The sequence below is a fragment of the Tachypleus tridentatus genome, unplaced genomic scaffold (assembly GCF_004210375.1).
Source record: "Tachypleus tridentatus isolate NWPU-2018 unplaced genomic scaffold, ASM421037v1 Hic_cluster_2, whole genome shotgun sequence".
NCBI classification, from domain to species: domain Eukaryota; kingdom Metazoa; phylum Arthropoda; class Merostomata; order Xiphosura; family Limulidae; genus Tachypleus; species Tachypleus tridentatus.
In genome coordinates, this window is record NW_027467782.1 from 58,606,866 (window position 1) to 58,623,632 (window position 16,767).

Below are 16,767 nucleotides of genomic sequence, written 5' to 3' on the forward strand. Positions count from 1 at the left end.
CTAAAAACCGGGTTTAGATACCCGTGGTGGGCAGAGAAGAAACAGCCCATTGTGCAGTTTTGTGGTCAATTCGATAAACAACCAAGCATATTATCGTTTAAGTTATAATTTTCTCGTATATATATATATATATATATTTCATGTGTTCTTTAGCCTTACAAGAAAGAGCACAAAGTCATAGTTCAAACGCTAGTTTTATTACGTAAACTAGCAAAACGTGTTGATACTTACCTGTAAGAACGTGACAACGGTACTCTTTGTTGATACACAAAATGCATCTTTATTACACAACTGGGACACATTCGCTTACAAGCTTTTCTTATTTCAAATCTTCACCTATACAATTTTTAACATATAAACGATACAAACCCAGATTTCAATTTTTATAATGAAACAGACCAATTTAAGGGGCGCACAAGAAACAGTGTTTTGAATTTTCGTGCGACAGCGGATGTCCTTATTTATCAATATTCAGGTGGTTTACTAGCTCTAAGATTCAGAATACATATTTAACAACCTTCAACGAAAGTTCCCACAAACTAGTGAGCAACCAGAAGCTTATAAAATTACCAGTTACCACATTTCCTTCATTCTAGTTAAAAAGTAGGTCTCGTACCTTTCCATTTGATGTTTTTAAACCACATTCACGTTTATTATATCAACCAACACTCTTTGCTCCATTTTACTTTTAACCTCGTTAACTTCTTAATTTCCAGAGTATTTCATCAATTTTAACAGAAAATATTTATCTTTCATTAATATTTTAACAATATAATACTTTATATATAAAACAGTAAACCAGATTAAATTAATTGCTCATATATAATGTTTGTAATAAATCACAAGTTATTAATTAGTTCATAACCAGAAAATGGTTTATAAAAAACCGAATTAAGTTGTAACAAAATAGAACATTTCAATAAGTTACCGCCAGATTTACAGACATTAAAGACGTGTGACTCTAGTTTTGCTGATAGCCTTGTGAGAGATTACTGAAATTAAGGTCGACAAAGATGCCCAACTTATAATCAATGCATACTAATCGTTATAAGTAAGAACTGTACATTTAATTAGATGTGTAAATCACCGGGTTAACTTGTAGTCCTGATCGATGTAAAGAACTTGTCTACAGATTTGACGTCAGAAAATGATGTGAGTGATAACAGCTTCATATAATTTACGTCGAAAACATCAAATGAAAACCGACACATTTTAAAGAAAGTTAAAGAGCTTTGCAAAATAAATGTTCTAAAACATTTGTTTTGGTTGTTTTAAAAGATTGTAAATATAAACGTTTTGGTATTATTTAAAGTCATTACAAATCAATATCAACCTAATCTCAACAGAACTGAAGTTTAGTAGAAACGAAAACGCTGTGGTCCTATAAGTGTTATTACAATACAGTTAATGATAGGGTGGTGTGATTAAAATTCTCTATGGACATTGACGTTTGTGAACACGTGTTTTATTCGAAGTTTGAAATTGTCTTTTTCACAAACTTGTGAACTACATGACACACAGTACAGGACAAACACAAGTTTCACAGTAGCCAAAATATTTCTTGAAAATAGTATTTCGTGTATTAAACGAATGAAAATGTCACTAATTCTACGATCATTAATAGACAACCCCCCATAATAAATGTTTATAAAATAGTTCAAACAGTACTGAAGTTAAACAGTCACGGCTTAAACTTAATTGCGTTTTGCAATTAACAGTCATGGCTTAAATTTAAGCCAAGCTGCTAACAGCTACAGCTCAAACTCGAACTAAGCAGGTTACAGTGACAGCTTAAATTTAAGTTAAACAATCAACAATTAAACACAATTACTGTTTTATACCTTCAATTGCTCAAAAGCTCCGTTGTAGTAAATTAAAAAAAAAACTTTCGTCACATTCTACTGTAAATTATTGTTTGTTTCGTCACATACTACTGTAAATTATTGTTTGTTTCGTCACATACTACTGTAAATTATTGAATTTTGTAAAATCAGATCGTTGTTTGAGAACACGGATCTACACTTATTACACCTTTTAAAGTAATCTCGAAACAAGTGCTATGAAGCATTAACTGTATTCATAAGATAAATAAACAACTTGCTGGTGTTTTGACGGTTGTGAATGGAACGACTCATCACAAAAACAGCTAGCAATGAAACTTATTTCTATAATTTACTGACTTTGTCCGCGTTGAGTAGGAAGTAACAAATATATTTGTTTTGCATAATGCAATGAGTTATTTTACAAGGTGAATTGTGATTAAAAACAGTGCTTTGTAAAGTCAAGTAGAATAGAAATTATCCTCATGGCTAAGTAACGAAGTTAATTAATTTTTACTAACTAACCTTCTCATGAATTTTATTTAACTTAATGCAACTAACCACAATATAAGGTACAAAATTAAAATGTCTAATCACGTAAGTCTGTGGTGGTTTCAATTTATGTCTTCCGATGTTCGTGTGTATTAGTTTTTGTTTTAATAACCAAGTAGATGTTATATATTAATTATTGTAGAAGTAAAATTTAGTCGATAATATGGAATTATTAGAATTAGAACTTGTATAAATTATGGCAGTTCTTTACTAAACACTGATTGTGTTTGTTGTTAAATAAACAAACAAACAAGAAAGATGACAATGCGTTGAGAAACGGAGACAAATAAAAACAGAAATGGAATATTTAGGCCTCATTCAGAGTTCATCACGTGTTTCTTAGCGCTAGTCAGATGGTATTGGTTTCCTTCACTTATAACGTTACCCCTCCTGACGCCTATTGTTAAAATCTTTCAAAAAGTATTTTTAAAGAAGAGAAAATACTTTTATGTTTTGATGTTTAAACGTAATTGGATAGAAAGCATTAGAACAACCAGACAGTGTGTAGTGTGAATTAATATTCTAGCATATGCACTCACTGAATTAGACATGTTACCGTTTTAAAACAGTTGAATATCGGTCTTATGTCCAATTCTCACGTTTTGTCCTGACTTTTATTGTCGTAAAGAAATTTAAATCAGTGTTCAAGTTGAAGGTTTAGAATTTAAAAAACCTTTGTGAGTGACTGTAGGTAAAACAAATTATTGCTGACATAGTGGAGGAAGGAAGGGTAACAAAAACTAGTGGAAGTTACATCCAATGAACGAGCAAAGTCGAAACACATAACACCAGAGAAGGGTAGAAACCCGGCGTCCCTCCTGTTCTCATCATATCACGTTGTTTCATGAGAACACGGTCTATGACGTGTATGACACCGTTGGTCGCTTGAACGTCTGGTCGTACGATAACTGCTTGAATTCCTTCCCATTCTAAGTAAACATCTAGAGAGGAAGACCAACATTTGTTTGAACACGTTAGATCGACTTATATATTTCCTTTTACCTAGTGTGTGAACATAAGATAGAAACTAATTAATTTGAACCTATATAAAAACCTTGAGTATCACGCCACTCTTGATTTATCGAAATTCTAGGAGTCATAAAGCCAAAATGTATTTATCCAGATAGAATAGATTCGGTTAGTGTCTGATCAATAAAAAGTGTTTATGACGGGGAACAGTGGACCGTGAGAAGGGGATGTTGTGAAACCTTATAAGTGTTATGAGCATAAATATAATAAGCCTAAAATAAAGACGTAATGTGTTATCACCCAGTCTAGAACCAAGTGTAAACAATTTACCATGAAAGTAAAAATATTAATTCAATTTTAATCTTAAATCGTTTATCAATTAAACTATTTACTCTTAAATTACCAATGTTATTTTAAACATAAAGTAAACCTCTTTAATTAACGGAGACTATAAATTAAGAAATTTCAGTAATAGACTAATAACAATATTAGGTTATACTTTTGTTGCTAAGTATCACGAAATAAAAACAATAAACAAGACAAAACATACTGGTTTTTCTGTGTATTAGAAGCCGTTAACTTAACTTATTTTTACCAACTACTAATCTATGAATACGCCACTAATTCATGTCATGAATTATCTTAATTTTGATTGGCTAACAAAGTAATTTACTGACGTCTAACTGCTTCGAATTCACTCTTCTGCTTCTTTGCCGTTCAAGCTCGATTCAGTAAAATGTATTTGTTTCAGTTAGCTGTGAAATTAGATTATGCTATAGGTTGGAGTGGTACTACTTGTCCTGTCATATTTATATGTTTATTGTAAGCTGTTGTTTCTTGTAAACGAAGTTAGAAGAAGAGAAGTTTAATTGCAACGGCCATGAGCAGTAAAATATATTCAAGCAGGTTTGTTTACTTCACTTATAAAATTGTATCCTGAATTGGAAAGGAATCCTTTCTACCTTTCTAATAAAAATAAGCAACACACCAAATATTTCTAGAATAAAAAGTCTCTCATCGCTTTTAAACAAATTTAAAAAAATAATTAATTCGCTACACTAATTCTAAAATGACAATAAACCACTAGATTACCAAAACTACTTTAGAGGCATCTATTGGCAAATTTAATAACTTACAGTGTCAGCCTCAACTGAATTCTTGTTACACACTTTTGTTTTAAAATACACAGTACACTACAAAAGTGTTAGAACAAAGTAAAAAATAGATTTTAGAGTAAGTTCAAAGAACAGTGCAAGGTAAATCATAGAGGGAACATCAAAATGTTATCTTCATATTTAGTACAACAGAAACTCTGTGAAATTGCTTGAGTTCAGCAAACACTTCATATTTTGTGTGTCTCCCTTTTATTTTAGTACATGTAGACAGGCTTTGTTGTAACATATTTAATCAGTGTCCTTAGGGATTTTATTTCAAATTTCTCTAATAAACTTCCATAAAGTACTTGTGGAAGTACTTTTGATTTGTCAAATTTTTGATCTGTCAAGTCCCAGATCTGCTCCACTGGACTGAGAACGGGATTCTGTTTGGGCCATTGTGTCATTTGAACGACTCCAGCAGCTTCTTTCTTAACTAAGTAATTTCTGTATAGGTTGGAAGAGTGTTTGGGTCATCGACCTCTCAATAGTAAAATCATTTACCAAGAATACACAAACCACTAGGTATACCATGATGTATCAGATGTTACTTCTGCTGGTCCATTATTTCATCTATTTTACAAATATCTCCTGTTGCCTCAGCAGATAAACACCCCAAACTATCACACTGCCTCACTCGTATTTCATGGTAGGTGCTATGTATTGAGGTAAGTATCTTTCACCTTCCTTCTACTGGACATACAATCCACACTTTGAACCAAATATTTCAAATTTGGACTCATCCATCCATAACACCCTTTACCAATCATCAACAGTCCATTTTTTGTACTTTTTAACAAATTTCACTTTCTAACAATATCTGTAGATCAAAGTAAAGTTTTTTTAACTGCTGTATGACCAAATATTCCATTCTTGTCAAGTCTTCTTGACACTGTATATCTGGACACCTTTCTGTCATGTAGTACATGGTTGTCTATCTCATGCTTGAGATCAGTAGCAGTTTTCCTTCTGTCCTGATGGCTGCATAAACAAAGATACTTGACATCAGTATCATTAGGTTTAGGTGTTCTGTCTCCTCTTTCCTATTTTGAATTTACCTATCTGAATCTAACGATCTAGAGTGTACTTGACAGTGTTTGGGGAGCATTTCAAGTCTGGTGAAATTTGTCAGAGAGTCCAACTAGTATCACATAAAGCTTTTATGTGAACTCTCTGTCTATTGACAATCCTCTATTTTTTTTGGGCCATGGCATGACAACAGAACTTAATATATAGTGTTAAAACTGTTTTTATCAAGGTTTATTTGTGGAGTGATATTAAATTAGTTTTTTTCTAGCATATACTGGTACCATAAGCTAGCTTCTTGCTAGTTTCTTTCTATATAGTTAAGACACTGCATAGGGTGCCATGAAACACATATCAGACCCTAAATTTGATCAGTATCTTCATTCAAACAGAACCCTTATGACCAACCCTTGAGACAGGTGTATGAAATTCTAAATGATAAGTATTCTCACCCAGGCTTCAACAGGTATCAGTGAAGCATTACTATATTCTGTAATGGTACGGAAGACTCAATATTTTGTCATCTTTTGCACAGTACGTCATTATTCAAATACATTCTTTGTGTTAAATGGTCACTTTTTTAACTCTACTATTATCTATAAGAAAAATAATTGAAACACCATTATCTTGGAATAAAATATAAGTTATAGAAACATTCGGATTAAGATAATATATTAACCACAAATCAGTTTCATACAAATTAACTGTTTAAATTAATGTTATCTTTAAAGTAAACATTATTAAACAATTAAAAGTTTTGGTTAAATACAATATGACGTTCTTGAAATTGTCCATTCAATCTACACCCCAGAAGCAGGTTTTCTCAGTAAACTGTTAACATTGCTGCACTGTTATAGGAAAAGAATGTAGAAGGAAAGCTGTGTTTCAACAACTAGGTATGATTAAAGTTATGTTGTAAATTATCATCACAGGGTATGACTGAAATGTTGGTTTATGAAAGTTTCAGATTAACCCCAACATTGCTACACTGTTATAGGAAAAGAACGTAGAAGGAAAGCTGTGTTTCAACAACTAGGTATGATTAAAGTTAAGTTGTAAATTATCATCACAGGGTATGATTGAAATGTTGGTTTATGAAAGTTTCAGATTAACCCCAACATTGCTACACTGTTATAGGAAAAGAATGTAGAAGGAAAGCTGTGTTTCAACAACTAGGTATGATTAAAGTTATGTTGTAAATTATCATCACAGGGTATGACTGAAATGTTGGTTTATGAAAGTTTCAGATTAACCCCAACATTGCTACACTGTTATAGGAAAAGAATGTAGAAGGAAAGCTGTGTTTCAACAACTAGGTATGATTAAAGTTAAGTTGTAAATTATCATCACAGGGTATGATTGAAATGTTGGTTTATGAAAGTTTCAGATTAACCCCAACATTGCTACACTGTTATAGGAAAAGAATGTAGAAGGAAAGCTGTGTTTCAACAACTAGGTATGATTAAAGTTATGTTGTAAATTATCATCACAGGGTATGATTGAAATGTTGGTTTATGAAAGTTTCAGATTAACCCCAACATTGCTACACTGTTATAGGAAAAGAATGTAGAAGGAAAGCTGTGTTTCAACAACTAGGTATGATTAAAGTTATGTTGTAAATTATCATCACAGGGTATGATTGAAATGTTGGTTTATGAAAGTTTCAGATTAACCCCAACATTGCTACACTGTTATAGGAAAAGAATGTAGAAGGAAAGCTGTGTTTCAACAACTAGGTATGATTAAAGTTATGTTGTAAATTATCATCACAGGGTATGACTGAAATGTTGGTTTATGAAAGTTTCAGATTAACCCCAACATTGCTACACTGTTATAGGAAAAGAATGTAGAAGGAAAGCTGTGTTTCAACAACTAGGTATGATTAAAGTTAAGTTGTAAATTATCATCACAGGGTATGATTGAAATGTTGGTTTATGAAAGTTTCAGATTAACCCCAACATTGCTACACTGTTATAGGAAAAGAATGTAGAAGGAAAGCTGTGTTTCAACAACTAGGTATGATTAAAGTTATGTTGTAAATTATCATCACAGGGTATGACTGAAATGTTGGTTTATGAAAGTTTCAGATTAACCCCAACATTGCTACACTGTTATAGGAAAAGAATGTAGAAGGAAAGCTGTGTTTCAACAACTAGGTATGATTAAAGTTAAATTGTAAATTATCATCACAGGGTATGACTGAAATGTTGGTTTATGAAAGTTTCAGATTAACCCCAACATTGCTACACTGTTATAGGAAAAGAATGTAGAAGGAAAGCTGTGTTTCAACAACTAGGTATGATTAAAGTTAAGTTGTAAATTATCATCACAGGGTATGATTGAAATGTTGGTTTATGAAAGTTTCAGATTAACCCCAACATTGCTACACTGTTATAGGAAAAGAATGTAGAAGGAAAGCTGTGTTTCAACAACTAGGTATGATTAAAGTTAAGTTGTAAATTATCATCACAGGGTATGACTGAAATGTTGGTTTATGAAAGTTTCAGATTAACCCCAACATTGCTACACTGTTATAGGAAAAGAACGTAGAAGGAAAGCTGTGTTTCAACAACTAGGTATGATTAAAGTTAAATTGTAAATTATCATCACAGGATATGACTGAAATGTTGGTTTATGAAAGTTTCAGATTAACCCCAACATTGCTACACTGTTATAGGAAAAGAATGTAGAAGGAAAGCTGTGTTTCAACAACTAGGTATGATTAAAGTTAAATTGTAAATTATCATCACAGGATATGACTGAAATGTTGGTTTATGAAAGTTTCAGATTAACCCCAACATTGCTACACTGTTATAGGAAAAGAATGTAGAAGGGAAGCTGTGTTTCAACAACTAGGTATGATTAAAGTTAAATTGTAAATTATCATCACAGGATATGACTGAAATGTTGGTTTATGAAAGTTTCAGATTAACCCCAACATTGCTACACTGTTATAGGAAAAGAATGTAGAAGGAAAGCTGTGTTTCAACAACTAGGTATGATTAAAGTTAAATTGTAAATTATCATCACAGGATATGACTGAAATGTTGGTTTATGAAAGTTTCAGATTAACCCCAACATTGCTACACTGTTATAGAAAAAGAATGTAGAAGGAAAGCTGTGTTTCAACAACTAGGTATGATTAAAGTTAAATTGTAAATTATCATCACAGGATATGACTGAAATGTTGGTTTATGAAAGTTTCAGATTAACCCCAACATTGCTACACTGTTATAGGAAAAGAATGTAGAAGGAAAGCTGTGTTTCAACAACTAGGTATGATTAAAGTTAAATTGTAAATTATCATCACAGGATATGACTGAAATGTTGGTTTATGAAAGTTTCAGATTAACCCCAACATTGCTACACTGTTATAGGAAAAGAATGTAGAAGGAAAGCTGTGTTTCAACAACTAGGTATGATTAAAGTTAAATTGTAAATTATCATCACAGGATATGACTGAAATGTTGGTTTATGAAAGTTTCAGATTAACCCCAACATTGCTACACTGTTATAGGAAAAGAATGTAGAAGGAAAGCTGTGTTTCAACAACTAGGTATGATTAAAGTTAAATTGTAAATTATCATCACAGGATATGACTGAAATGTTGGTTTATGAAAGTTTCAGATTAACCCCAACATTGCTACACTGTTATAGGAAAAGAATGTAGAAGGAAAGCTGTGTTTCAACAACTAGGTATGATTAAAGTTAAATTGTAAATTATCATCACAGGATATGACTGAAATGTTGGTTTATGAAAGTTTCAGATTAACCCCAACATTGCTACACTGTTATAGGAAAAGAATGTAGAAGGAAAGCTGTGTTTCAACAACTAGGTATGATTAAAGTTAAGTTGTAAATTATCATCACAGGGTATGATTGAAATGTTGGTTTATGAAAGTTTCAGATTAACCCCAACATTGCTACACTGTTATAGGAAAAGAATGTAGAAGGAAAGCTGTGTTTCAACAACTAGGTATGATTAAAGTTAAATTGTAAATTATCATCACAGGATATGACTGAAATGTTGGTTGATGAAAGTTTCAGATTAACCCCAACATTGCTACACTGTTATAGGAAAAGAATGTAGAAGGAAAGCTGTGTTTCAACAACTAGGTATGATTAAAGTTAAATTGTAAATTATCATCACAGGATATGACTGAAATGTTGGTTTATGAAAGTTTCAGATTAACCCCAACATTGCTACACTGTTATAGGAAAAGAATGTAGAAGGAAAGCTGTGTTTCAACAACTAGGTATGATTAAAGTTAAATTGTAAATTATCATCACAGGATATGACTGAAATGTTGGTTTATGAAAGTTTCAGATTAACCCCAACATTGCTACACTGTTATAGGAAAAGAATGTAGAAGGAAAGCTGTGTTTCAACAACTAGGTATGATTAAAGTTAAATTGTAAATTATCATCACAGGATATGACTGAAATGTTGGTTGATGAAAGTTTCAGATTAACCCCAACATTGCTACACTGTTATAGGAAAAGAATGTAGAAGGAAAGCTGTGTTTCAACAACTAGGTATGATTAAAGTTATGTTGTAAATTATCATCACAGGGTATGACTGAAATGTTGGTTCATGAAAGTAACCCCAAAAAATTAGAATACTACAAATATATCAAAATAACACGACATATTTCATTTACACAAAAATATCAAACACAAATATTTAGTTTATATTATGACTAAATATCTTATTATTTAAATAATGAAAGTGAAGTAGGGAAAAACGGACAGTACACATGTGGTGATGGCTATCGTGTATAGTAAGTAACTGATTCTACTGAATCTACAATAAGTTTACTTGTAGGGACAAACGGACAGTACACAAGTGTTCATGGCCATCGTGTATAGTAAGTAACTGATTCTACTGAATCTACAATAAGTTTACTTGTAGGGACAAACGGACAGTACACAAGTGTTCATGGCTATCGTGTATAGTAAGTAACTGATTCTACTGAATCTACAATAAGTTTACTTGTAGGGACAAACGGACAGTACACAAGTGTTCATGGCTATCGTGTATAGTAAGTAATTGATTCTACTGAATCTACAATAAGTTTACTTGTAGGGACAAACGGACAGTACACAAGTGTTCATGGCTATCGTGTATAGTAAGTAACTGATTCTACTGAATCTACAATAAGTTTACTTGTAGGGACAAACGGACAGTACACAAGTGTTCATGGCTATCGTGTATAGTAAGTAACTGAATCTACAATAAGTTTACTTGTGGTGACAAATGGGCAGTCCACTTGTAGTGATGACCATCGTGCATAGTATCTGATTCCACCGAATCTACAATAAGTTTACATAACACTTGTATTGATGACTATACTTACCAGCGTTACCTAATCCCCTCTTCACATCGACGACACCATTAACCATCTGCAAGTTATCTTTTCGTTCTAACTCCTGTGAAGATATTTCATCCCCGACAACCAGGTGTCGATCGAGAATCTGTAACAAGAACACTGGTGAAATATAAAACACTTTCATCGACTAGAATGTGTAACAAGAACACTGGTGAAATATAAAACACTTTCAGTGACTAGAATGTGTAACAAGAACACTGGTGAAATACAAAACACTTTCATCGACTAGAATGTGTAACAAGAACACTGGTGAAATACAAAACACTTTCATCGACTAGAATGTGTAACAAGAACACTGGAGAAATACAAAACAGTTTCATCGACTAGAATCTGTAACAAGAACACTGGTGAAATACAAAACACTTTCATTGACTAGAATGTGTAACAAGAACACTGGTGAAATACAAAACACTTTCATCGACTAGAATGTGTAACAAGAACACTGGTGAAATACAAAACACTTTCGTCGACTAGAATGTGTAACAAGAACACTGGTGAAATATAAAACACTTTCATCGACTAGAATGTGTAACAAGAACACTGATGAAATATAAAACACCTTCATCGACTAGAATGTGTAACAAGAACACTGGTGAAATACAAAACACTTTCATCGACTAGAATGTGTAACAAGAACACTGATGAAATATAAAACACTTTCAACGACTAGAATGTGTAATGTGTAACAAGAACACTGGTGAAATACAAAACACTTTCATCGACTAGAATGTGTAACACTGATGAACACTGGTGAAATATACAAAACACTTTCATCGACTAGAATGTGTAACAAGAACACTAGTGAAATACAAAACACTTTCATTGACTAGAATGTGTAACAAGAACACTGGTGAAATATAAAACACTTTCGTCGACTAGAATGTGTAACAAGAACACTGGAGAAATACAAAACAGTTTCATCGACTAGAATCTGTAACAAGAACACTGGTGAAATACAAAACACGTTCATCGACTAGAATGTGTAACAAGAACACTGGTGAAATACAAAACACTTTCATCGACTAGAATGTGTAACAAGAACACTGGTGAAATATAAAACACTTTCATCGACTAGAATGTGTAACAAGAACACTGGTGAAATATAAAACACTTTCATCGACTAGAATGTGTAACAAGAACACTGGTGAAATATAAAACACTTTCATCGACTAGAATGTGTAACAAGAACACTGGTGAAATACAAAACACTTTCATCGACTAGAATGTGTAACAAGAACACTGATGAAATATAAAACACTTTCATCGACTAGAATGTGTAACAAGAACACTGGTGAAATACAAAACACTTTCATCGACTAGAATGTGTAACGAGAACACTGGTGAAATATAAAACACTTTCGTCGACTAGAATGTGTAACAAGAACACTGGTGAAATACAAAACACTTTCATCGACTAGAAATATAAAACACTTTCATCGACTAGAATGTGTAACAAGAACACTGGTGAAATATAAAACACTTTCAATGTGTAACAAGAACACTGGTATAAGTGAAATACAAAACACTTTCATCGACTAGAATGTGTAACAAGAACACTGGTGAAATATAAAACACTTTCATCGACTAGAATGTGTAACAAGAACACTGATGAAATATAAAACACCTTCATCGACTAGAATGTGTAACAAGAACACTGGTGAAATACAAAACACTTTCATCGACTAGAATGTGTAACAAGAACACTGATGAAATATAAAACACTTTCAACGACTAGAATGTGTAATAAGAACACTGGTGAAATACAAAACACTTTCATCGACTAGAATGTGTAACGAGAACACTGGTGAAATATAAAACACTTTCATCGACTAGAATGTGTAACAAGAACACTAGTGAAATACAAAACACTTTCATTGACTAGAATGTGTAACAAGAACACTGGTGAAATATAAAACACTTTCGTCGACTAGAATGTGTAACAAGAACACTGGTGAAATATAAAACACTTTCGTCGACTAGAATGTGTAACAAGAACACTGGTGAAATACAAAACACTTTCGTCGACTAGAATGTGTAACAAGAACACTGGTGAAATACAAAACACTTTCATCGACTAGAATGTGTAACAAGAACACTGGTGAAATACAAAACACTTTCGTCGACTAGAATGTGTAACAAGAACACTGGTGAAATACAAAACAGTTTCATCGACTAGAATGTGTAACAAGAACACTGGAGAAATACAAAACACTTTCATCGACTAGAATGTGTAACAAGAACACTAGTGAAATACAAAACACTTTCATTGACTAGAATGTGTAACAAGAACACTGGTGAAATATAAAACACTTTCATCGACTAGAATGTGTAACAAGAACACTGGTGAAATATAAAACACTTTCATCGACTAGAATGTGTAACAAGAACACTGGTGAAATATAAAACACTTTCATCGACTAGAATGTGTAACAAGAACACTGGTGAAATACAAAACACTTTCATCGACTAGAATGTGTAACAAGAACACTGATGAAATATAAAACACTTTCATCGACTAGAATGTGTAACAAGAACACTGGTGAAATACAAAACACTTTCATCGACTAGAATGTGTAACGAGAACACTGGTGAAATATAAAACACTTTCGTCGACTAGAATGTGTAACAAGAACACTGGTGAAATACAAAACACTTTCATCGACTAGAATGTGTAACAAGAACACTGGTGAAATACAAAACACTTTCATCGACTAGAATGTGTAACAAGAACACTGGTGAAATATAAAACACTTTCATCGACTAGAATGTGTAACAAGAACACTGATGAAATATAAAACACCTTCATCGACTAGAATGTGTAACAAGAACACTGGTGAAATACAAAACACTTTCATCGACTAGAATGTGTAACAAGAACACTGATGAAATATAAAACACTTTCAACGACTAGAATGTGTAATAAGAACACTGGTGAAATACAAAACACTTTCATCGACTAGAATGTGTAACGAGAACACTGGTGAAATATAAAACACTTTCATCGACTAGAATGTGTAACAAGAACACTGGTGAAATACAAAACACTTTCATTGACTAGAATGTGTAACAAGAACACTGGTGAAATATAAAACACTTTCGTCGACTAGAATGTGTAACAAGAACACTGGTGAAATATAAAACACTTTCGTCGACTAGAATGTGTAACAAGAACACTGGTGAAATACAAAACACTTTCGTCGACTAGAATGTGTAACAAGAACACTGGTGAAATACAAAACATTTTCGTCGACTAGAATGTGTAACAAGAACACTGGTGAAATACAAAACAGTTTCATCGACTAGAATGTGTAACAAGAACACTGGAGAAATACAAAACAGTTTCATCGACTAGAATCTGTAACAAGAACAAGTGATATACTAAACACTTATTGACTTTAATCTGTAACAAGAACAGTTGTGATATACTAAACACTTTCATCAATTTTAATTTGTAACAAGAACACTTGATACATACTAAGCAATTTCATCGCCTAAAACCTTTAAGAAGCCTAAAACCTTTAAGAAAAATTGGTGAAATACTAAACATATTCATCGACTTTCAACTGTAACAAGAACAACGGTGACATATTAGACACTTTCTCTGACATGAATCATTAACAAGAACAATGGTGTAATAAAAAACACTTTAATCTGTAACAAAAACACTGGTGACATACTAAACACTTTCATCAACTTGAATCTATAGCAAGAACAAGGAACATACTAAACACTTTGATGGACTTTAATCTGTAACAAGAACACTTGTGGCATACTAAACACTTTCATCGACTTGAATCTCTAACAAGAAGAATGGTTACATACAATCGACTTGATTCTCTAGGAAGAACACGTGTGACATACTAAACATTTTCATCGACTTTAATCCGTAACAAGAACACTGGTGAAATACTAAATAGTTCCATCGAACATTTTGTACCAAGAACAATGGTGACATACTAAACACTATCATCGACTTGAATGCGTAATAGAAACAATGGTGACATACTAAAAACTCTCATCATCGACTTGAATCTGTAACAATAACACTGGTGATATACTAATCACGTTTATCGAGTTGAATCTGGAACAATAACACTGGTGACATACTAAACACTTTGATCGACTTGAATCTCTAACAAGAACAATGGTGACATACTAAACGTTTTCATTGTCTTGTATCTTAGAAAACTGGTGACATATTAAACGTTTTCATTGTCTTGGATCTCAAATACTTTTTCAACACTGGTGACATATTAAACACTTTCATCTACTTTAATCTGTAACAAGAACAATGGTGACATACTAAACACTTTCTTCTACTTTAATCTGTAACAAGAATGCTAGTGAAATATTAAATACTTTCATTGAACAATTCTCTAACATGAACTAATGGTGACATACTGAACACTTTTATTGACTTGAATTTGTAACAATAACAATGATATACTAAACACTTTCGAGAACTTGCTTCTGTAGGAAGAACACGTGTGACATAATAAACCTTGTCATTGACTTCAATCTATAACAATGACACTGGTGACATACTAAACACTTTCATAGACTTTACTCTGTAACAAGAACAATGGTGACATACTAAACACTTTCATTGACTTCAATCTGTAACAAGAACACTCGTGACATACTAAACACTTTCATTGACTTTAATCTGTAACAAGAACACTAGTGGCATACTAAACACTTTCAATGACTTTCTTTAAAGAGAATAAAAGTATTGAATACTTGATTACCTTCAGTTCGTGCACTAAAATGTTTTATTCATTTTACACTACACTCTAATATTTGTAATTTATCGAACTACAGTTTTTGATTGTCGACTGAAGAATATTTAGTTACTTACACTGATATCCTGTATCCGTTACCCCACTGAAGTATAATAAACTATTGTGTAATCCCATTAAAATGTACTAACTTGTTTGTTTGTTTTTAAATTTCACGCAAAGCTACTCGAGGGCTATCTGTGCTAGCCGTCCCTAATTTAGCAGTGGAAGGCAGCTAGTCATCACCACCCACCGCCAACTAAAGGGCTACTCTTTTACCAACGACTAGTGGGATTGGTCGTCACTATATAACGCCCCCACGACTGAAAGGGCGAGCATGTTTGGTGTGACCGGGAATCGAACCCGCGACCCTCGGATTACGAGTCCAACGCCTCAACCCACCCAGCCATGCCAGGCCTGTACTAACTTATACAGTTATTCCGCTAAAACTGTACAAAGCTATACTGTTATTTCTCTAAAGTGCACTAAAGATATATGGTTATTTTACTAAATGTATTAAGCGATACGCTTATCACAGTTATCACATTAAAATGTACTAAATTGCATTGTTATTCTATTATTATGCAAACGTAACAGTAAAAATATGTGTAATTCATCACGTATGAGAACAAAACCTTAATAAAACGTATATAATGAATGACAACATATAGGAACAAGTTATTATGAACAACGCCTGTAACCTTCCATAAGTTCATATAAATTTTTCAGTACTTCGTTGGTCCTCCTAGTACCATAACAATCTCCACAAGGTGATCTGCCATGCTGTCGGTAAGGTTATTGATGTAATTCACTGTGATTTCATCCCAGCTTATCACTAGAAGGCACTGCAACTGAACCACACCAGCTGTTTTAGGGCCGTGTTTAGTATTTTTCCTTTTCACTTCTGTCCAACAGTTCTCAATATGTTTATAATATAGAGACTTTACTGGCTATGACAATCTTGCAACGTACCTCTGGTCGAGATAATCCTGTACAATAGAGCACTTTGGGCATTGGAATTGTCATCCTGAAACAAAATGTTTTGCCAAACCTTGCCCAGCAAACGGAAGAAATATTG

General features: G+C 32.9%; 1 protein-coding gene across 1 annotated transcript in view; it reads right to left on the reverse strand.

Moving 5' to 3' along the window:
• Positions 1 to 262: 262 nt before the first annotated feature.
• The window catches only part of LOC143242693 (fasciclin-1-like), a 28,427-nt gene continuing 11,922 nt past the window's right edge, over positions 263 to 16,767 (reverse strand). The window contains exons 2-3 of the mRNA XM_076486169.1: positions 10,879 to 10,996; positions 263 to 3,313 (exon numbers count right to left, since the gene is read on the reverse strand). Coding sequence (XP_076342284.1) covers positions 3,123 to 3,313; positions 10,879 to 10,996 — 309 coding nt within the window. The 3' untranslated portion in view covers positions 263 to 3,122. The remainder of the gene's footprint in view (positions 3,314 to 10,878; positions 10,997 to 16,767) is intronic.